The sequence below is a fragment of the Mesoplodon bidens genome, assembly GCF_964165515.1.
Source record: "Mesoplodon bidens genome assembly, chromosome: 19".
Classification (NCBI taxonomy): Eukaryota; Metazoa; Chordata; class Mammalia; order Artiodactyla; family Ziphiidae; genus Mesoplodon; species Mesoplodon bidens.
In genome coordinates, this window is record NC_138179.1 from 34,116,005 (window position 1) to 34,138,360 (window position 22,356).

Below are 22,356 nucleotides of genomic sequence, written 5' to 3' on the forward strand. Positions count from 1 at the left end.
AAATGTATTGTATTGAAGTACAGTTGATTTACAATGTGTTAATTTCTGCTGTACAGCAAAGTGATTCAGTTCATATACATATATCCATTCTTTTTCAGATTCTTTTCCATTCTGGTTTATCACAGGACATCGAATATAGTTCCCTGTGCTATATACGGTAGGTCCTTGTTGTTCATCCATCCTGTATATAATAGTTTGCATCTGCTAATCCCAAACTCCAAATCCATCCCTCCCCCACCTCCCCTCCCCCTTGGCAACCACCAGTCTGTTCTCTATGTCTGTGAGTCTGCTTCTGCTTCATGGATAAGTTCACTTATGTCGTATTTTATTGATAGATTCCACATATAAGTGATATCATATGGTATCATTTGACATTGACAATTATTCTATGGAATTATTTGTTTTTAAAGATCCCTCATTCAGGGATGCAGGAAACAAGACCCTGTCCTCCATCCCTGCTCTACCCCTGACGCTCCCTGAAAGGTGCAGACATCATTCCTACTCTCCACTCTATTTGTGATGGTACAGCCTCCCTGCATCTCGGCACAGAGAAACCTCATGACCGCACGGTACCGTGAAATGGCAACGCTGGCGTCCACTTTACGCAGCCCTTTCACTGCAGCGAACACCTCCAGATGTTCACGTGCTGTCAGGTTGGGCCACAGCACGTTCTCCTGGGGACAGTACCCCAGGAACCGGATGCCGCCATCCCCCTGATGATCCAAAACCGAACCGTATCCGGTCAGTTCCACCTAAGAAAGTGAACTGGTTTCAGAAACGTGCAAGCTTTTCTCCAATCACATGATTACTCAAGAAACTGACTTGTAGCTAATAAACACCCAAATTTTTTGAGCATCAAAGAAATATTACAGAAATTACTTCATATATTTACTATAAAAAACTATTTAAACTAATAAAAGTACAGTCTTACAAGGATATAACCCATATATATTATAACATGTCTATTTTGGGAATGGAAACCATTTCTTCATTTTCACTACCTCTCCAGCTGTTGGCTTCATGACCCCAGATATCATTCTAATAGATGAGCTTTTACCAGCGCCATTAGGTCCTAGCAATCCCAGAATTTCACCTGAAAGAGAATCACCCATTATCAATATTGGAAGTAAAAGAATAACATAAACCTGTTTCTTCAGTAAGTTTCTGAGTTATATGTGCATCCCTCAGTACCATTTTGAAATTTATAATGTATATGTAATCCATGTCACCAAAACATGTTCTTTAACCCCTATAATTAAACATTTTTGAAAAAGCTTAGTGATTGTTATTTGCTATCAATACATAGGTTTTTTTTTTTTTTTCAGATTACGTTTTCAGTGAAAAAACCTGCCCAGATTTTTTTTTTTATAGCAGATGGCTGATGTGTTGAGTACCTAAGTACATTGCTAAACTTGGGAAGTCGGGGACATTTTCTCCATCCCAAATTCCACCACTTGTGTCTGTGTCACTATCATCTTTCATCTGAAATGGTATGAAAGCCTCTTGACTTGTCTACCACCCAAATTCATGAACAAACAATGACCAGGGTGTAATATTTTTCAAAGTGCCAATTAAATGGTGGCAAAAAGCCTCTAAAAACCCTCTGGTGGCATTCCACTAACTTGGTACAAAATCTAAACTCTGCTGTTTTTCACAAAGCTGCACCTCGTCGGGCCCTGCTCACCTTTTTGACTGCATCCCTTCTGTTCACGGAGGCATCCACTAACCTCTGTTTGTGCCTTAACCACTCCAAAGGTGTGCCTGTGTCTGAGTCCCTGTCCTTGCTGTTTCCTCTGCCTGAGGTTCTCTTATCTCTTCATGCTCACATAGCTGGTACCTATCACCTAGACCTTGGCTTAAATGTCTCTGCTCAAGAAATGTCTCCCCTAACCCTAAGTGGATGCAGCCCACGTCACTCCCGTCATTTCACATACTTGAATGCTCCACACAGAACTTGCCAGCATGACATGTGAAACTTCTCTTGACAAGTCATTTTTGTTTATCGACCCCTCTGAGGATGTAAGATCCATGAGGTCAGGAACTTGCCTGTTTGTTTCATAATTATATTTCCAGATCCTAAAAGAGCCCCTGGCACACTCAAAAAATATACGTTGAATGAATGAATGAATGCTTCAGCAAGTACAACGGGGCCTGCAACCTAGATGTTCAGTGGGCCTTTCTCAAAATAATGGCAAATTTAGAAAGTGACTTTTCCAAACCTTTTTGAACACAGAAGGAGACATTTCTCGCTGCTATTTTCTTCTTCCTCCTTGAAAAGCACCTTTTCTTCTGGCCCGCATATTCTTTGTGTAGACAGCTAGCAATTATAACTGGTTTCTGGAATAGATGACAGCGTGATTTTCCTCTTAAACTCCAGAGACTTTACGTTTCTGTGTTCCCCCTGCTGGAACCTTTCCTGCCCTATGTCATGAACCAAACCACATTCTGAGTTGCCTGTAATCCATATTGCTTGTTTCAGATGTAACATGCATTCATGGATGTTGACAATAGTTCTCGCTTCTAAATGGACTGAGTAACAGCACAGTTTCAGGCCAGCTCTTTGCCTTCCTCGAGCAGAAGTATCTAAGCTCCTGGAAACGCCACCACATCAAACTCGAATCGAAGAGTAATCCTTAAAACCTTAGTCTCTGCCTGGCATTTTATAACAAATGTCACATAAATTCTTCAACTCATGAAATTTTTGGTTTTGAAATGATAGCTCTACATATCCAAGCCCATTTTTCTCAGAAAAATAAAACCACCGTGATTTGTGTTCTCTGAGCATCCAGGACCCTCAAAAGAGGCGCCTGCGTGTTTACGAATTACTTGAACGCACCAAACTGCAAACTTTCGAAATGAAACCCAGCACATCAACCCCTATTCTTGACCGCCCTCGAAGAGCTCCGCTAACATCCATTCTGTCGCTTGCTTTTCTACCTCCCCTGTGGAAACGGTCAGGGCAGTTGCCGTTCTTATTCTTTCTGCCTGAACGTCTTCATCTTCGTCTACAGGTTCTTCTGGATTTGGACGACCATCTCTACTTTTAGGGGAAATTCTGCAGAGAAAATGAAATACACAACATGTGATTTTTCTAGGTGTCAAAGATGCATCAAGAATCAGCTTCTCGGTGATTTCACCATGGACCTTTCTTTCAATAAACTGGTCATGACGATGGCTCTATGAATATGGCTTCTGCTTTTGCCAAGAAGGTCCGTCCCAGCAGCCAAATCCCTTTCTCAGTGTTGTTGCCATTCTCCTAATAAGCATCTTTGACCCTTTCAAATTTGTCAGCAAGTCCTGCTGCTTCCTTAAAAATCAGGTCACCTGGGCTTCCCTGGTGGCGCAGTGGTTGGGAGTCCGCCTGCCGATGCAGGGGACACGGGTTCGTGCCCTGGTCTGGGAAGATCCCACATGCCGTGGAGCGGCTTGGCCCGTGAGCCATGGCCGCTGAGCCTGCGCGTCCGGAGCCTGTGCTCTGCAACGGGAGAGGCCACAGCAGGCAGAGGCCCGCGTACCGCAAAAAAAAAAAAATCAGGTCACCTGCATTTTCTCTGTAGACTTGGAGCCCACGTTACTCACACCCAGTATTTGCCTAGTACCTTTTACCTGGATTCCCTCCAGTGGTGAAGCACTCTGAGCTATGCTGCTAAACCGACTCCACCCCATCTCTTCTGGTCAAGCATGTGCAATCCTCTTGAATGGGAGAATGGCGTATTTGAGTACTCATTAGATTTCTGAGAGGCTGAAAGCTCCCTTCAGCTCATTAGTGGCAGAACTCTGCCTGGGTTTCCTATTTCCCGGCAGTTCAGCCAGAAATCCATTGACCATCATGCAAATCGTCATGCTGTTTACATTGTCAATAGAAATCAGTAATTTGAGGTCAGTGGTGCAGCCACTATCTAGGAATATGAAAATACGATATTAAGTATGAAAGTAAGTTTTATGCCAACCTGAAAACAGGATCCTTTTGCATTATTTTCTTTCCACACTTTACTTCCAAGCATCGTAGAACAAAAATGAAAAGCAAAGCCTGAAAGTAAGGCTGGGAGCACAGGAACACTGTTACATTTGGGCAGAAGTTCACAAATATTATTGAAACATTCGAATCAGATTTGTGGTCTTTCAGTCTTTGGATAAAATAGATGCGAATCATTCTTAAAAATCAGGGGAGTATTCCAGTTATACAGTAACAAACCAGCTTGGTGGAACCTGCCTTCTTTCTTCTTATACAGCCTACATCCAGTCTGTTAGCACATGTCATCTGGTCCTCCTTTCAAAGTTATCCAGAACCCAAGGGCTCCTCAGCCCTCCTGGCGCTGCTCCCGCCCCGGCCCGGGTCGTGTGATTGCTCAGTATTGATGTTACAGCCCCTTGCTACTGGGTCTCACTCTTCTTCCTTTGCCCCAAACATCTATTCTCGACACAGTAACTACAGCTATTCTTTTAAAGCATGTCACAGCACATCGCTTCACTTGAAATCCTCCGATGACTCCTTGATTATGAAAAGTAAACTCAAGGTCCTTAACGTGACCCAGAATCTCTGTGTAACTCCTCTGTCCGCCCCGCACTTGTCTCTGCTACGTCTGTGACCTTCTCTCGTACCACTCTCCCCCGTGGTTACACTGGCCTCCTGGCTGACCCTGAAACAAGCCAGGGTCACCCTCTCCCCTCCTATGGGAACGCTCCTCCCGTGATCTCCCTGCAGCTTGCTTCCTTGCCTCTTTCAGGTGTTTATTTTCAAAGTTCATCCTTTCCTGAGCACCCATCTTACCCAGCATGTGTTATTTATTTAGTTTACTACCTGCCTCCTTCCACCAGAATTTAAGCCCCACGAGGACAAGGACTTCTAGTTTTGCTCTGTGCCTAGAAAAGTACTGACACATATGCAAAGACAGTAGTTTTCTTCAGCCTAAACATACTAGTATAATCATTTTTCCCTTTCATTCTTTTTTTGACTTGCTTTTTTATCTCTAATGCAAAGGATTTAGGTTATAGTGCATGTGTGTTTTTACAAGCTCTCTCAAATTTGGAGGGGGCAGTAGACAGGATAAATAAACATGAAAAACTAATTTTATACTGAATTCTGGACTTACGCAGTCCATTCAGGCGTATAAAAATAACTAGGATTTAGAATCATGTCTGAATGTAATTGCTTTATCTGACTTTCTTAAAAACACTTTCAAAGTTGGCACACTTCAGACGAGATCAAGGAGTTATTACAGTAAATGATAACTATCCAAAAAGTAGGCGATGAGATAGAAAAACCTTCTTACTATTAGGCATACTAGAAGATCAGCTGCATTCAGGTCATAGTTTGGGTCTTGATATTTTATTTGGTATTTGTGGGCTCTCTGCAAAGACAAAAAAAAAAGGCTTTTTAAATAGCACTGTTGAGGTTAACTTTTCATGCCATAAAATTCACTCATTTTAAGTGTACGATTCAAGGCTTTTTAGTAAGTTTACAGAGTTTTGAGAGTATCACCACAATTCAACTTAAGAACATTTCTCTCACCCCAAAGAGATACCGCCCCCCCATTCCCAGCTCAGCCCCAGGAAAACACTAGCCTTTCTGTCTTTATAGATTTAGGCAAAGCGCTTTAATAGGCTGCACGTTCAAAATTAATGACATGGTAACATTTCTTACCTCTTCCAAAAAACCTATAAATCCACCCAAGGTCATTGAGGGAACTAATACCATGCAAACTATCAAGACACGGAAGTCGAATTGATTCATTATAATGATGCCAAACGTGATGACTGCAGTCTACAAGGCAAGTTGAAATATATTACACGTCATACATACTCAGTCCATTGATATTTGAGAAAATATTTAAGATGTAGGTGTTCTCATCAAACGCGTGAGAATTTTTCCATATGCAGATACACCCTTTTCAAAGGGAGAAGGGAAGGAAGGAGGTTTTGTTAATGAGAATATATATGACCTTCAGCTTCCAACAGAAAATCCTTAGATGAAAAAGCTAGAGATTAAGGTGAAAGCTAAAATGACCAAATAGACTTCCTGGACCTCAATTTTATTCCTGAGTCTGTCATTAATTTTTGTGTGACTTTAAACAGGTTTCTTAATTTTTTCCCTTCCATCAAATGAGGTGAATTATACTAGAAAATCTTGACTTTTCTTCAAATCTGACACTTCAATATTCCATGACTATGTAGCTTCTTTTCAATGCTATAAAAATGAAATGGACAAGTATGCTGGAGTAGGCAAAGATGAGAAAGGGAAAATAATCAGAAAATATAAATAAGTATTATACTGTAATACTATGGTGTGTTTTTTACATTTTGAACAGAGAAATTTTTATTTTACAAAATTTACTTTGGTTTTGCAATACTGCTTTGTCTTATTTTAATCCATAATAATTCAAAAATAATTAGCAGCAAAGGAAAAGAGGTATCCGATCATCTGTAGATATATTTCGATTTGAAAGAGAGGGTTTTTGAGAGTCAAATGTTCACTCCTCTGCCATGGTCCTTTATTTGCTAAAGCTTGCTCATATCACAGTAAGAAGATCTTAACCATCACATTAATCCACAAACCTAATAGAAAAGATGTCTGTATTATCATGACTTTCCTTAGAAATAACAAAGTCAGATTTCTTCGTTTGTTCATTTATTCACTGGAAGCTGAGGAATTATGCAGGAGGAATTCACGATAAGATAATGCAGATTTGATTCTGCCTTCTACCATGTATTGAAGGAACTTTGCCCTCATTAGTCTTTCATCCCTTATTATGTAAAGAATTAGGGAAAAAATGGTCTCTGCTCTCTAAGCCAAGAGATGAAAGCTACTGCACTGGCAGACTCTGGTGTATCAAGTTCTGGAAGGTCTGTCATATTCTGTTGGAGGTGATGCACTTTGAAACCTGGCTGAAAAAATTCTTTCCCATTTTTTCCAACCCAAACATCCCTCCAGAGCCTGCATTCATAAGAAAAGCTCCACCCCTACTCTGCTTCTCCACTGAAAGCTGAAGGATAAAGGGGTAAGGAAGGTGTGGTTCTACTGGTGATGTCAAGTGTGCCCCCATCTGAGAAATTGTCATATCTGTACAAACCAGGATGAATGGTGAGCATATGGTAAACCAGGGGCTGACTTCTCGCTTGACATGTAGCAAAAAGGCATTAATCTAGACACCCATTTATCTCAGTCTGGAATGGTTTCTGTTTAAGGAGAGCCCAAACAAAGAGTAGAGAAAAAGGAACCATGACTCCAGGCTGCTGATGACTTAGGACTGAAGACCAATACGCTCAAAGAGTGTCTCTGAGGTCACTCAGTAGGATATTTCATCCCTCACTCATCCTGACAGTAACAGACCTGTCAACAGCCGTACTGGCCAATAACACTGACACTGCTTCAACATCATCTCCAAAAGAGACTTTGTTCAGAGTTGAAACTACTAGAATACACAAAGTGTGGACACGAATTCTTCATCCACATTTTCTGGACATATACAAGAGTACAGACTGAAAAGAAATCAACTATTAGTCAGACTGCTATCTGTTCTGCTTACCCAGGATCTGGGTTTACATTAGGCAAAAGCATTAAGTTTGTTGACTGAACAAAAAAAATTCCCAATGCAAAGCATGAATGCAAAGACTTTGGGTGCACCAAATCTTCATGATTGCCTCAAAGCCAGTCTTCCAAGTAAGGTATCTCTATAAGCACTACCTGCTGAATACCGACAAGTACAATCTAGAGACATCAAATCAGAATACTGTCCACTGAGAAGGGATAAGTCAACAGCTAACTGCTGACCAGAACAGTCCAAGACTAATTTCTTATAGAAATCAGTGGATGATGTCATACATATTTTCTTAGCAGATGGGCTTTGGTTGGGTTCCTCTCATGATTTCAGGACTCCCACTTCCAAGAGTTGGGAGCTGTGTTTACAAGACAGACATTTAACCATCAGCTGGGGATTTCAGCTAAAAAGCACCAGAAATGCTGGGATTAGGCATCTCCAGAGTCTTGGTAAACATTTCCATCCAAGTTTTGAGTAATCTTGGACTTTCAGTAATCTTTCATTTATATTTACAAATACTTCCTCTGGCATAGGTATAAAAACCTCTTTGATCTCTGAAATTTATTAGAGTCTGAGTTTAAGAGAGACCTTCTTGAAGACTGTAGAAATGGATTGTACTGTCAAATGCTATAAAGCCAATTTTGGTTCTAGTGTTGCCATGAAGCCCTGTGTTCTGAAGGATCCAGTAACTCAATGACAGCATCTTGAGCATCAGGTTCTCTGTAAGGTTCTCCATCAATTCTAGTCAAGGTTGTACATGAATTCTCCGGGAACATCTTTGACTCAGTAACATGTTACATCCCCTCCCCTTTCTGGGGTGTAATTTTAAGGTATCAATTTTCCCCATTGTTCAAGGTAAATGTGACTATATTTAATGTAACATTAAAAGTTTAAAAAAGAACTCTGTGTAAATACTTACCATATAGAAGCAAAATGACCAAAGGCCACTATTTTTTCTCCTCTTCCGAAAAATAAATGATATCACGTATGTCAGGAAGACAAGAGAAACTGCGTAACCAAGTGTAATGACAGCCTGAAGATAATACAAATAAATATCAAAGTCAAAAAATGAAATCTAAACTGAGGGCAAGGTTACAAAAATTTTTATTTTTCTCATTACACATGCACTTTGCATGGTTTTTGTTTGGGTGTATGACAGAATAAAAATGAAAACCTCGTGTTTATATGAAATTGCACCAATATTAAAATTCATTATGAGTTCCCGTATAAGACACTGTCTATGTCACGTACGACTCACCAAAGCAAGTATAGCTCGACTTGCGAGACGAATGTGCACCATGTTTGCTGCGTAGAAAATTGAATACATTGAAAGGAGAATGAAATTGTAGAGATTAACGTCCACCAGGGCCTGACCACACCAGTAAGCAGAAGGGAAGAGTCCTGAAATCCACAGCTGGGACTTAGTTCTCTTCTAATGGGAAAACACAGTGTATACATAGATTCAGTTGAAATCCAAATCCAAAGCAAACACGTCGGAAGATTTGTAAAGATAAATATAATCGAATATTCAAATATTAAAAATTTTTAATATAATATTTTAAAACCTATTTTTAAAAATCTAATATTTTAAAATGTTCATAATTTTAATTCTGTGCACGTTGTTTAGGAAGCTGAGGTCTAAAGAGCCAAGTCCATCAAGGTGGGCATTTTGAAACTGAGTATTATTTTATTTGATAGATTTGAGTCACAAAACCACTTCAACTCATGAAGAACGAATCGAGCAGTAGATCTCCTAATGACCAAGGCGTGAGTCTCCTTCAGAAGAAATGGTATTGGGGCTTCCCTGGTGGCGCAGTGGTTGAGAGTCTGCCTGCCGATGCAGGGGACACGGGTTCGTGCCCCGGTCCGGGAACTTCCCACATGCCGCAGAGCGGCTGGGCCCGTGAGCCATGGCTGCTGGGCCTGCAAGTCCGGAGCCTGTGCTCCGCAACGGGAGAGGCCACAACAGTGAGAGGCCCGCGTACCACCAAAAAAAAAAAAAAAAAAAAAAAAAAAAAGAAATGGTATTTTGTAATCTGAAGAACAGCAAGTCCTTCATTATCCACATATGCTCTGGGAGAGTTAATGACTCAGAATTGTAAGAGATGACTTATCTAAATTCGATGTAACTGTTTTGCCTGGACAATGAGCATGACCCAATACAAATACAACCAAAAAATTGTATTCTCCACGGTAGAAAGTGGCTTCAAGTCTTAACTGTGGTCCTCAATTATGACATAGATGATTTCTTCCTTGTAGTTAGGAAATAATGTCGTTGAAAGTTTTATAATACTCCCCTTTGAAGGTTTCGATTAATTTGAGTCCCTGCCAGATTATTGCACTTTTCCTGTCATTTTGAAGTAAAAAAGTACTTTGTGTTTTTAGAAGTAAAATTTCTGACTTGATAGAAATAATGTTTAACTACATTATTTAATTTAAACATATGTTAAAAGGTTTTCCTGTGAGAAAACACATAGCATTTAAAATACAACTACTTTTCTTTTCTTTTTTCTCCCATTTCTTACTTTGTAATCGCTGACACTGTTCATGGCGATGTAAGGAGAAATACTGCACACGACGAAAAATAAGAAAAAGGACCCTTCTGGCAACCCAGTCCAGAACAGTGCATAATTCTGCAAGTATAAAAGGTACTCTTTACTTTGTAGGGTACACAGAGGTGAAAATATAATGTCATGCTCATAAGACTTATATAATGTTATAAATCAATAAACAACAAAAGTAATTAATTAATTAAAGATATCCAATACATTAAAGTACTTTAAACCAGTGAATATTTTTTAAAATGAAGAAAGGGACTTCCCTGGTGGCGCTGTGGTTAAGAATCTGCCTGCCAATGCAGGGGACACAGGTTCAAGCCCTGGTCCGGGAAGATCCCACATGCCGTGGAGCAACTAAGCCCGTGTGCCACAACTACTGAACCTGTGCTCTAGAGCCCACGAGCCACAACTACTGAGCCCACATGCCACAACTACTGAAGCCCGTGTGCCTAGAATCCATGCTCTACAAGGAGAAGCCACCGCAATTAGAAGCCCGCGCACTGCAACGAAGAGTAGTTGCCACTCGCCACAACTAGAGAAAGCCCGCACGCAGCAATGAAGTCCCAACGCAGCCAAAAATAAATAAATTTAAAAAATAAACAAATATTAAAAAATGAAATACTGATCATCATAAAAGTACGTGCTTTTTGAAATACTGAAAAATCAAAAGTGAACATCTAACAACAGAGATTGGCACAACACTGTAAACCAACTATACTTCAAAAAAACGAAATTAAAGTACAAAGTAGAAAAGAAAAGTGTACAGCAAGTTTATCAACCTCTGCACATGGAGGTGGGAGGGAAAATAGATTCTGATCATTTAACGTGAGGCTTCAACTCCTAGGAAAAAAGAGAAGTGAAAAATAACTCAGGACTCATTTCAGGGTGTATAACAAAAAGAACTGAAAGCAGGGTCTCAGAGAGATACCCGCACACACGTGTTCACAGCAGTGTTATCCACAAAAACCAAGAGATGGGAGCAACCACATGTCCATGGACAGAAAAATGGATAAACAAAATGTGGTATGCAAGCGCAATGAAATATTATTAACCCTTAAAAGGAAGGAAATCTTGTCACACACTACAACACGGATGAACTGTGAGGACATAAGGGAAATGGGAAATAAGCCAGTCACAAAAAGACAAATGCTAGTATGTGATCCTACTTGTATGAGTCAAATCCACAGAAACAGCAAGTAGAATGGTGGTTGCCAGGGGCCAGGAGGAGGGGCTGATGGGGATTTCTCGTTTAATGGGTATATAGTGTTAATTCTGCAAGATAGAAAGTTCTGGAGATCTGATTCACAATAACGTGAATACACTTCTGAAGTGTTCCCTCAAAACTGACTAGATGGTAAGTTTTATGTTATGCAGGTTTTTTAATGACAATTATAAAGATGATAACTCAGGAATGATGATCCAAGAGAAATAGATTATTCAGCCCTGAGCAACACGTCTTTCTCAGCAAACCTAGCGATGAAGATGTGAAGATACTGGCAGCTGAGTGGATGCATCTGAAGCACAGCCTTAAAAGGAAAACTCATTACACCAAGCCCGTCCTCAAAGAGATGAACTTCAAATCACTACCCCCAAATCAATGTCTGTCTGCAGCTGGGTTTATGCTCAGGTGGGGTACAGAGCTGCCTCTTGGATTTAATTACAGGAGACCAGTGCAGTAGCCTGTCTCAAAATAATTCTCAAACTTTACTTAAGGCTTTGGAGGCTACATCTACAAATTCTAATTTTTCACCAGATGGGAAAATGAATCACTGTCTTTATAAGAATGGCTGAAAGAAGAAAGGCATGTGCCTCTGGGGGTGCCTAAGAGAATAACCATGGGACCTCGGTCCATTTTTTTTTTTTTTTTTTTTTTGCGGTACGCGGGCCTCTCACTATTATGGCCTCTCCCATTGCAGAGCACAGGCTCCGGACGCGCAGGCTCAGCGTCCATGGCTCACAGGCCCAGCCGCTCCATGGCATGTGGGATCCTCCTGGACCGGGGCACGAACCTGCATCCCCTGCATCAGCAGGCGGACTCTCAAGCACTGCGCCACCTGGGAAGCCCCCTCGGTCCATTTTGATCCTGAACAAACAAGCAATAAAATGAGGAAACTAAAGGACCAAGAGGGTGTGACATCTACCTCTTTCTTCTACCAGCTGGTCTCACTTTCTAGAGCGTTCCTTTCAGGCACCATCCCCGCTCTCATGGTCAGTGCTGGCTGCAGCTCAAGTATATCCCATCCGCCTGCTCTCACAGGTACTCCCAGCACCACTAAGGCAGGGAAGCCCCAAAGTGAATTCAACCTCTTTGTCACAATGTGGGCTTCCCTTTCTGATGGCGCCATTTCTAATTGGGTTTCCTGCTCTTCCAACTTCCTGGTTTGGAACAGTTTGGAGTCAGCTTCGAGAGATCCCTCTTGGGCATCAATCAGGGTCTAACCAGAAAACCTTAACTACCTTCCGTACTTAAAATACAGAGAAGTTAACCACACAATGGTTACATGGGTGGGAAAGGGTGTGGGATCCTTCTGCTGTCCCAGCTCCTATCACTGCTCCCTGCGGTCTAAATCCAGCCTACAGCCAGCTGACAAAGAAACCCGAAAACTAGCCTGTGGGTACCAGGCACCCTCGCAATGCAGAGCAATGATGGGTAAGTAAAGGAATTAATCAGATGGCAGATAGCCCAAGAGCTGGCAAATTCTCCTTCATTTCAGTCAGTGAAGGGTCCACCAACAAATTACATTGGATTTATAAGATTCTAAAGCTGGGTTACAAGTGCTCCTGATTTCCAATTCACTGTACACACACACTCCCTCTCTCTCTCTCTCTCTCCAATACACTTCTGCAATCGATTATGTATTTTTTCAGACGATTCCCTAGGAGACTATGACAGAATATTGAACAAAATTCCCCCATGCAAATTCTCTAATAATAACTTAAGAAAAAAATCATATTTTGTTAGGTATAGTCTGAAAAGTTAGGACAAAATAATTTTTAGGATTAACAATCCATTATGAATATTTAACAGCTAAAGAGGGAAAATGAGTAAATCCAATACTTACAAAAGGAAATGAGCTTCTCTCAGTTCGAATACACTGTGTATGATTAAGCATTCGAAGTAACCCATTGCTGACAATATTCATAAGAGTAGGAAAACAGTGCAGTCTCTTGGTATTGCATACAACTGAAAATCTATAATCCTTCAAATAAAACAAAGACAGATAAAATAATGTTAAGCCTAAATCATTAAAGAACAAAGAAAAAGGTTTTGTGTTTAAGAGCTTAACAATGCCACATTCTAGCTGTGTGGCCATCTTTAAGTTAACTGGCCTTTCTGAGCTTCAGCTTCCTCTTCTGTGAAAGGGGAGAATAAATGGGTTGTTAAACAGTTTAAATGAGATAATGTATATTAGGCCCTAGCACAGTGGATAGCACAGCTGGCAATATGAATTTTTATTAGGATTACTAATTTATTAGTAATTTTCAAATTACTATTATACTAATTATACTAATATATTATAGTATAAAATTATTAGTATAAAATTATATTATAGTATAAAGTTATTATAGTTTAAAATTATTATAAAATTACTAATTTTATAATTTTATGAGTAATTTATTATTTATTTATAATTTGATATTAGGAGTTATTAGTATTACTAATTTTATTAGTATTACTAATTCCTCATTTTGCTTATGAGGAAATTTCATCTAACAGGATTTAAAAGTGGCCCTGGGGCTTCCCTGGTGGCGCAGTGGTTGAGAGTCCACCTGCGAATGCAGGGGACACAGGTTCGTGCCCCGGTCCGGGAAGATCCCACATGCCGAAAAGCGGCTAGGCCCGTGAGCCATGGCCACTGAGCCTGCGCGTCTGGAGCCTGCGCGTCTGGAGCCTGTGCGTCTGGAGCCTGTGCTCCGCAATGGGAGAGGCCACAACAGTGAGAGGCCCACGTACCGCAAAAATCAACAAAAAACAAAACAAACAAACAAACAAAAACAACCCAAAAAAGTGGCCCTGGGGGCTTCCCTGGTGGCGCAGTAGTTGAGAGTCCGCTTGCCGATGCAGGGGACACGGGTTCGTGCCCCGGTCTGGGAAGATCCCACATGCCGCGGAACGGCTGGGCCCGTGAGCCATGGCTGCTGAGCCTGCGCGTCCGGAGCCTGTGCTCCGCAACGGGAGAGGCCACAGCAGTGAGAGGCCCGCGTACCGCAAAAAAAAAAAAAAAAAAAAGTGGCCCTGAAAAGGAGACACTAAGCTTACAGTGAGCAAGCAAAGGAATCCTGATTTTCTCGGTAGGAGATAAGTATGGGGTTAATAAAATATTCATGGTTACATTGCCAGTGAAGCGTTTTCACAGTTTCTAAGAAAATATTTATGATCTTCATGTTTATAAAAATGTTCATGCGTTGATCAAGAGGCTCAGTATTGTTCAATATTACCAAGAGTTCATGCAAGAAATACCACAGATAAGTAACAAGTAAAGCAAACGTCAAGCAACGTAGTTTCCTGGAGTTCGCGCAAAGAGATTACGTTTTTTATGATGTGCCTACTTTAGGTAGTACTGAATTCAGTGATTCATCTTCAAAGCCTTTTGTTTCTGTTTTTATTTCCCTTGTAGCAAGAAACAAACAGGTAGCTTCATTTAATTTGGCCCCCAGCTTTGCACTGGAATTTAAGTAAGACTCAGAGTTTTACTCAAGATTGGGATGTATTTTCAATAGTTTTATTCCTGTGAAAGGATCTCTACTGCTTATACTCTTTTACCCAAATTGAAACATATTAAATAATAAACTGAGAACAGTTTTCCCTCAGAGATTTTATCTGGCTATTATGGTATTTAATGTATTTTCTCAATATATAAAAATATCACTTGGGTAGTCGTTAAAAAGGATTTCTTAAATTCATAATTATATGGGTTGGTACTTTTAAGGTCTAACATTTTATTGAGTCTGAATAATGAAACGACATTTAGGTACTTTCAAATATAAAAAAATCATCTAATTCAAAATTTAAGATCAAAATGTTTTATTTAAATTTCACAGTTTATTCAATAACCCCAAACGTTTTTAAGTCAAGTCGCTGTATACTAGCTGGATTGACTTTCTGCAGTTTTTAAAACAGTTAAAATGTAGCACTTTAATTTTTTTCATAAAAGCATAAACAAGAGGTAAGTAGCAAGCATACCCTTTTTTTACCAGAAACTATGATAGCTCCATTGTAAGATGGGTCATCAGTGCCATTTCTATTTTCAAAGTCATCTACTTCCAAAAGTATATTTTGATGCTTCAGTGACTGTATAAAATCTTCAATATTTGATTCTAGTATGAAGTCAATAACAGAAGGGTATCATATAAAGCAAGAACATATATGACAATTAAAAAAAATAAACCACATACACAATTTAAAATCAATATTTATAGAATATCATGTAAAGGCATGTGTCTTTGGGCATCAAAATAATAATATTCACCCATGAAAGAGAACCCATTATACTATCTTCTGTTTATCAAATCCTATGCTGTGATGAGTTAGCTTTATAATTCTATTTAATGCATGCTAACATGTGAACATTAAAACATGATAACTATTTTCTGACTTTTGGTTAAAAAATACATTTGAACTCATTAATTTGTGAAAATAAAATAATTGTATGAGAAGTACTTTATAGATTAGCCATCCTAAAACGGCCAGTAATAAACTCTCCTCTCTCCCTTATTCTCCAAAATAACAGAAAAGCAAATATATGTATGTGTATGTATACTAGGTACACATATTTTACATATTTACATATATATGACATAAATACATTTTTCCTTTGGAAGTGGGAAATGAGTGCCACTATCCAATCAAAGTGTTTGATACACCCCTAAAGAAGAAAGCAGACAGGATTGTTTGACAGAAATAAGAACTGAGAAAACTGTGCAGCCTAGAGCAGCCGGGAGCCAACAGCTACGGAGGTAAAACCAATTTCCAGAATATCTAAACCCAGAGTGGACAAATTCAAGGGGCAAATTGAGCTGTGAAGCCATGGTCAGGCTCACTGACTGGTTAACCACACTTGAAAAAGGCAACCTCGCCTTGTGTTTCACACAGAATAGGCAGCGGCTACCGTGAATTACTTTCTAAGAGACATTATCTGGGGAAGTTACTTTAGGGCAAGACCTAAAGTAACTCCAGAAAGTTAGGGATGTCTGGAGGATGGAGGACAGGACAGGATGGAGTGAAAAAGGAAAAAGGAGGACTCGTGTTTCTTTGCTCATTTGAACTTTGAAATGGGGATTCATACTAGGATCGGAAAAATAGGGCCAAGCCCTGGATGACAGGATTCTCACCAGGTGGGAAAGGGACGCACACACACAAAATAACCTTTCCATGCCTCCTGGGGCATCCACACATCCCACGCCATCTCCACAATCACTTGAGTAGGACACCTTTGTGGTGACCCACATTCACCCAGGCAAACAGGGATGCTCCAATTAAAGAGGAACATCTAACCAACAGTCATCAGACTCTGAGAAAAGAGGAACAAGATGGCACAGAAGCGCCACACTTACATCACAAAACAGCTAACAGCTGAGTACAGAAAAGAAAAAAATGAGTAGGTTAACACAAGTACATGGATCTCAGAGTAACTGGACAGGAAAATACATACAGGAGACAACAACAAACTGAAAGGTAAAGGAACAATTCTAGATCTTGGAAATCCAATATACAATTAGCAAGACTTTCAGTTTTAAGGTAGCAGAGTGAATAAAATTGCTTTCTAAAACCCAAATGGAAAACAACAAGAAGAATGAGAAACAGGAACGAAAAGACCACCCTGGTTAAAAGAGTAGACATCTAGACCTCTGAGTCATGAATTGATATAAAAACTGGAACGCATGGGGGACGTCATCAAGAGAGGACTCGTACTCTGAATCTATTTTTTAACACCTTAGGGAGAAACATAAAAGCTTCTTCTTTACAGTGAAATAAGCAACTAGGCAAAACCAACTGCCCATCATTTAGGATAACAAGGTCACGGGTTCCAAATGGTCTTAAGGAATCTTCCTAGATCTTGTTGGAGGGGCATAGGGTATAAAAATGCCATCTCGGGCTTCCCTGGTGGCACAGTGATTGAGTCCGCCTGCCGAAGCAGGGGACATGGGTTCGCGCCTTGGTCCGGGAAGATCCCACATGCCACAGAGCGGCTGGGCCCGTGAGCCATGGCCGCTGAGCCTGCGCATTTGGAGCCTGTGCTCCGCAACGGGAGCAGCCACAACAGTGAGAGGCCTGCGTACCACAAAAAAAAAAAAAAAAGAAAGAAAAATGCCATCTTTTACATATCAATCAGTGTGTATAACATTTATAGCATAGGTTAGGCTGCTGTAACAAACAGATGTAAAAATAGAGTGGTTCCGTAAATATAGGAATCTATTTCCCTCTCATGTAAGAACTTAGGATAGTCAAACAGACAGGCTGATAGGGAGAAAGGTTATATAGTGACTCAGCCTCCTCTGTCTTGTCCCACCATCTCCAAAGTCACAGCAAATGTGCATCATTCCTCATAGTTGTTTTCTATAAGTGAGGTTTAAATACACATTTTATTCCCTTATAATTTGCTTTCCCCCACTCTACATGTGCTATTTAACAATAAAAATAACTTATTTCTGGACTTAAATTTTGTTTTTTGTTCACCTGTGTTGTTGATGATCAGTAAGCTGGTACGAGGGTCCTGGGGAAGTTGTCCAGGAGAGAGGAAATACAGTTCGGGTTTAAAGTCCCAGTCAGTCTTCTGATTTAATACAGCATAGAGCATGCTTTCCACAATCAGAGGGAACATTGCAATTCCAAATACAAATAATCTACCAATAAAGAAAATTTACCATATGAATCTATAACAATGTTATTTATTCAGCCAGACATTTCACAAATATTTGCTGAGTGCCATCTATAATAGATGCTCAAATTTTGAAAGCTACACCTTTGCACGCCACACAGTACTAAAAGGCATTGCAATAAAACACAAGGCTATCAAACTATAAGAATTAAACAGACCTAACATACAGGTATTCCCACCTTTGGTAAAATCAAATGCTACATTTATCCAGCTCTGGCAGGAATGTTGGTTGGGTATCGCGTTCTAGTTTTTTGTTGTTGTTTGTTTTTGTTTAATTTTTTAGATCCAAGATAACAATTTTCTTTTTTTTCTTTTTAAAATTATCTTCCCATATAGAACATTACAGAGTGTTGAGTAGAGTTCTCTGTGCTATGCAGTAGGTCCTTATTAGTTATCTATTTTATATACAGTCGTGTGTATATGTCAATCCCAATCTCCCAGTTTATCCCTCCTGCCTCTTTCCCCCCTTGGTAACCACAAGATTGTTTTCTACATCTGTGATTCTACTTCTGTTTTGTAAATAAGTTCATTTGTACCATTTTTTAAGGTTCCATATATAGGGATATCATATATTTGTCTTTCTGTGTCTGACTTACTTCACTCAGTATGACAATCTTTAGGTCCATCCATGTTGCTGCAAATGTCATTATTTCGTTCTTTTTTATGGCTGAGTAATATTCCATTGTATTCTAGTTTTTACTTTTCTCCTGGTTTAACCCTCTCTTGTTACTCACTATCTAACAAACCACGTGCTCTGATACTCACAGGGTCAAAAATGCTTTCTTCCCATGTTTTAACTTTAAGAAACGGAGCCGTGCCATTGCACAGAACTGCAGTCTCCAAAGGTCCATGGCACTCACAGCCGTCTGCATCTCAGGGAGAGAAGAGCAAGATGAATCCATTTCAGGTAGGCGTCCTGTGTCCCCCATCATCTCTGCTTGTTCAAAATTTGCACACACACACACACATTATTAATGCCACCATGGGCATCACAGTTTTCTCTTTTTAGCAATATTACAAATTGTTTTAGAATGTTCGTGGTTACAAAGCAAAGAACATAAGAAAAGAATTATGTGTATGATGTCCACATTCAATAAACTCAGTGGGGAAAATATGCCAAATTCATACCAAAAGTGGAACTCAGGAAAGGATGATCTCACTATACCCAGTCTTTGAGAAGGCAGAGAAGGTCCCATAAGTGAAAATATTCTGAAGGATTTCAAGAAGTCTCCTCCATAAGAACCACCAATCCTGGATGCCTAAATATCTACTGTTGAGCTATCAATAATTTAGAAGTATATGTGAAAGATTATCAGCTCTGAAACCATCAGATCTGTACCTGATTCCCAAATATATGCCTTACAAGCAGCAGGATTTGGGGCAAGTCACTTAACTGTGGTTTGTCCAATTTTCTTATATGTAAAAGCATGCCAATGGCATTTGTTATAAAGGTTATTATGAGAAGGTAATTGCAATATAGCCACACATCGATCAAAGTGTCTGGCACAGAGGCTGCAAAATGACAGTTCTTATTATTATTGTCCATTAAAATACACCTTAGGAGGGACTTCCCTGGCGGTCCAGTGGTTAAGACTCTGCACTTCCACTGCAGGGGGTGCAGGTTCGATCCCCGGTCGGGGAACTAAGATCCCGCGTGCCGTACAGTGCGGTCAAAAAAAAAAAAAAAAAAAAGAATCAGTAAAGATACAATAAAATGAAATGAAATAAAATAAAATACACCTTAGGAGATTATTTAACCCTTTTCCTCATCAAGACCTTAACGGAAATCTGTATATGAACAAGCTAAGGGCGATTTTTGTAAGAAACATCTGCTCAGACTTCATGACCCTGACTGAGAGGCTTTGACATCCTCAAAGTATCCAAGAAGCAGTGAGCATCTGGGGGTAGGAGAAAGCTGCTGAAATAGGAAGCAAATCATTTCCAAAGGGAAATCTGGGATACTCCAAGAAGGGATCTGTGTTCAGTCCTCATAACAATGTTAAGAAACAGTGACAGCCTTTCCCAAATGGAAGAGTCAGATTTGGAAGTTATCACATTCCTTAGTGTGAATCATGCATAAGACATTATAAACACTAAGTTGATACATGAGCATTTGGAAATTGATCTTCCATGAAGTATACAGATGGATTTACCTTGCTCAGCAGTTGATGTTCCTTCCAGTTTCATGAAGACTTCATTCAGAGTTGATGTGGAAACCTCATAGCTCAACACGCCCAGGCCAGAACCCTTGTCGAGATCACTGAAAAGGTCTAAGGCAACAGAGGGGAATAGATACATTTGAAATACCACACCAACAACTAAACCTAGTAAGTAAATACTTATCTAAAAGATGATGCAGAGTATTGTGCAAAAAGTTTATGTCTTTGGAATATCACAGTAAGCAAAAGCAAAATTTCACTAGAATGTTCTCCCTCTCTGAAATGAACATGTCAGGCTTCTCCCTCTGTCCTCAAACCCTCTGCACTCCATCTTCTGTCCACAGCTCATGAAATGCCTGCAAACTTCTTTGAGGAAAGACGAGCAGTCAGAAAGAGCATCCTTTTCTCACACCACAAATCAATGTATATGTCTACCCCTGTTCCTGGTTCCCCTTCTGTGTGATTTGTAGCTGCTCCCACCGAAGCCCACCTCTTTGACTTGTGTCCTGAATTCCATCCCTTTGGGCATCTTAAGGACTTCCCAAAATGGTCTCTTCTTTTTCTCTCCTGCATCATCCACTTCTCCTACATGAACTGGGTCATCCCAAACCAGAGGCAAAAATGCTGCAAGATCACCCACTGAACAAAGACAAGCAACAGCAGGGACTTCCCTGGTGGCGCAGTGGTTAAGAATCCGCCTGCCAGTGCAGGGGACATGGGTTCGATCCCTGATCCGGGAAGATTCCACATCCCGCCGAGCAACTAAGCCCGTGCGCCACAACTACTGAGCCTCCACTTGCTGCAACTAGAGAAAGCCCACGCGCAGCAACGAAGACCCAACACAGCCAAAAATGAATAAATAAAATATAAATAAATTTTTAAAAAAGACAAGCAACAGCAAAAATGAAAACAAAACAAAACAAATCTACTCCTTTCCCACACACATTGCTCCAAAGATCTGTCTCTTTTGTTCTCTTTCATAGTCGCATCCTCTTCACACTTAACCTACACAAATCCAAATGCTACCCTATCCCCCCCACAGAAGCTACTCTTTTCAAGGTCATCAGCAATTCCATATTTCTTTTGTTTTTATTCTTTTAACTTGGTACGTCTGTCTGTCTTTTTTTTTTAACTCAGTGACATTCAAAGTTGCAGACTAGCCCCTTATTCTAGAAACGTTTTCTCCCGAGTTGATAAGAACACATGCTCCTGTGTTTCCTTCAGGTTTGTCGGGGGCTCCTGGTTGCCACCACCCTCTGACTCTTTCTCTACTTCCTCCGGAGGGTTCAGTCCTATGTAACCTTCTCACTAACCCAATCCCTTTGCATTAAATCCATCTACATGCCAGTGATTCCCAAGTTCAATTGTCTGATTTTGTTCTCTGATTTCCAGTATCTTGTAATCCAACTATATACTTGGCCGTTTGACATCTCCACTTGGGAGTCTAAAAGCATCTCAAAGTAAACATTTCCAAAATAGAACATTAATTCCCTTTTCTCCATCCTACCCAACTGTACGTGTCATCATTTTACACTAAATGACACCCTTTCCACCCAGTGATTTAAGCCAAAAGTCCCGCTTGATTTTTCACTTCTTGTGCTTCTCAGACTGGCCATCAGCCAGATTCTTTGGCTTTATCTCCAAATATATTTCAAATCCAACCACTTCCACTCATCTTTCAGCTGGCACCACGGTTAAGCAATCACCTTTACCTCTGATATGGCCCCATGACTGGTCTCCTAGGGTCCACTCTTGTTCCTCTCTACCCTGCGTGCTCTTTTATATCCAGAGAATGAAATTATGTCACATCACATCAATGCCCCGTTTAATGACATTCAGTGGTTTCTCAATGCATTTAAAATAAAATTCACAGACCACACAGCAGCCTCCAAAGCTCCATATGAGCAAGTCTCTACCCTTACGACGGCACCCGTCCCCGCCAGCCGCTCCCTCCCCCGCTCACTGCGGTCCAGACACCCCTTTCCCCCTCTGCTTGGAACGCTTTCCATTTCCTTCTTGTGGCTGTCGGCGACCACTCTGTATAAACCCCAGCGTGACACCAGTCACATCCATATGTTTATTACTTTATGATACAACTGTAATACAGCCTGGTTTATTGTGTATGTCCACTTCTCCTCACCCAACGGCCTGTAGGCTCCTTGAGGGTAGAGATACGTATGTCTTATTTAATCCCTTGCACGTTGAGCAGTGCCTTTTATGT

The 22,356-nt window shown here is 40.4% G+C and overlaps 1 protein-coding gene across 8 annotated transcripts in view; it reads right to left on the minus strand.

Moving 5' to 3' along the window:
* LOC308607970 (ATP-binding cassette sub-family A member 6-like) overlaps positions 1-22,356 on the minus strand; it is a 60,631-nt gene that overhangs the window by 8,826 nt on the left and 29,449 nt on the right. For 7 of the 8 annotated variants that reach the window (XR_014014068.1, XM_081220474.1, XM_081220473.1 and 4 more), the window contains 15 exons: positions 20,130-20,246; positions 18,742-18,910; positions 17,775-17,941; positions 15,282-15,415; positions 13,159-13,296; positions 10,064-10,171; positions 8,797-8,970; positions 8,458-8,571; positions 5,645-5,764; positions 5,274-5,351; positions 3,951-4,042; positions 2,938-3,055; positions 2,220-2,337; positions 1,002-1,093; positions 574-752 (listed from right to left, as the gene is read on the minus strand). Coding sequence is in view for 7 of the 8 variants with exons in the window: in XM_081220474.1 (XP_081076600.1) it covers positions 574-752; positions 1,002-1,093; positions 2,220-2,337; positions 2,938-3,055; positions 3,951-4,042; positions 5,274-5,351; positions 5,645-5,764; positions 8,458-8,571; positions 8,797-8,970; positions 10,064-10,171; positions 13,159-13,296; positions 15,282-15,415; positions 17,775-17,941; positions 18,742-18,910; positions 20,130-20,246 (1,918 nt within the window). In the remaining variant the exon portion in view is untranslated. The remainder of the gene's footprint in view (positions 1-573; positions 753-1,001; positions 1,094-2,219; positions 2,338-2,937; positions 3,056-3,950; positions 4,043-5,273; positions 5,352-5,644; positions 5,765-8,457; positions 8,572-8,796; positions 8,971-10,063; positions 10,172-13,158; positions 13,297-15,281; positions 15,416-17,774; positions 17,942-18,741; positions 18,911-20,129; positions 20,247-22,356) is intronic. The other variant, XM_081220475.1, reaches the window with a different exon arrangement.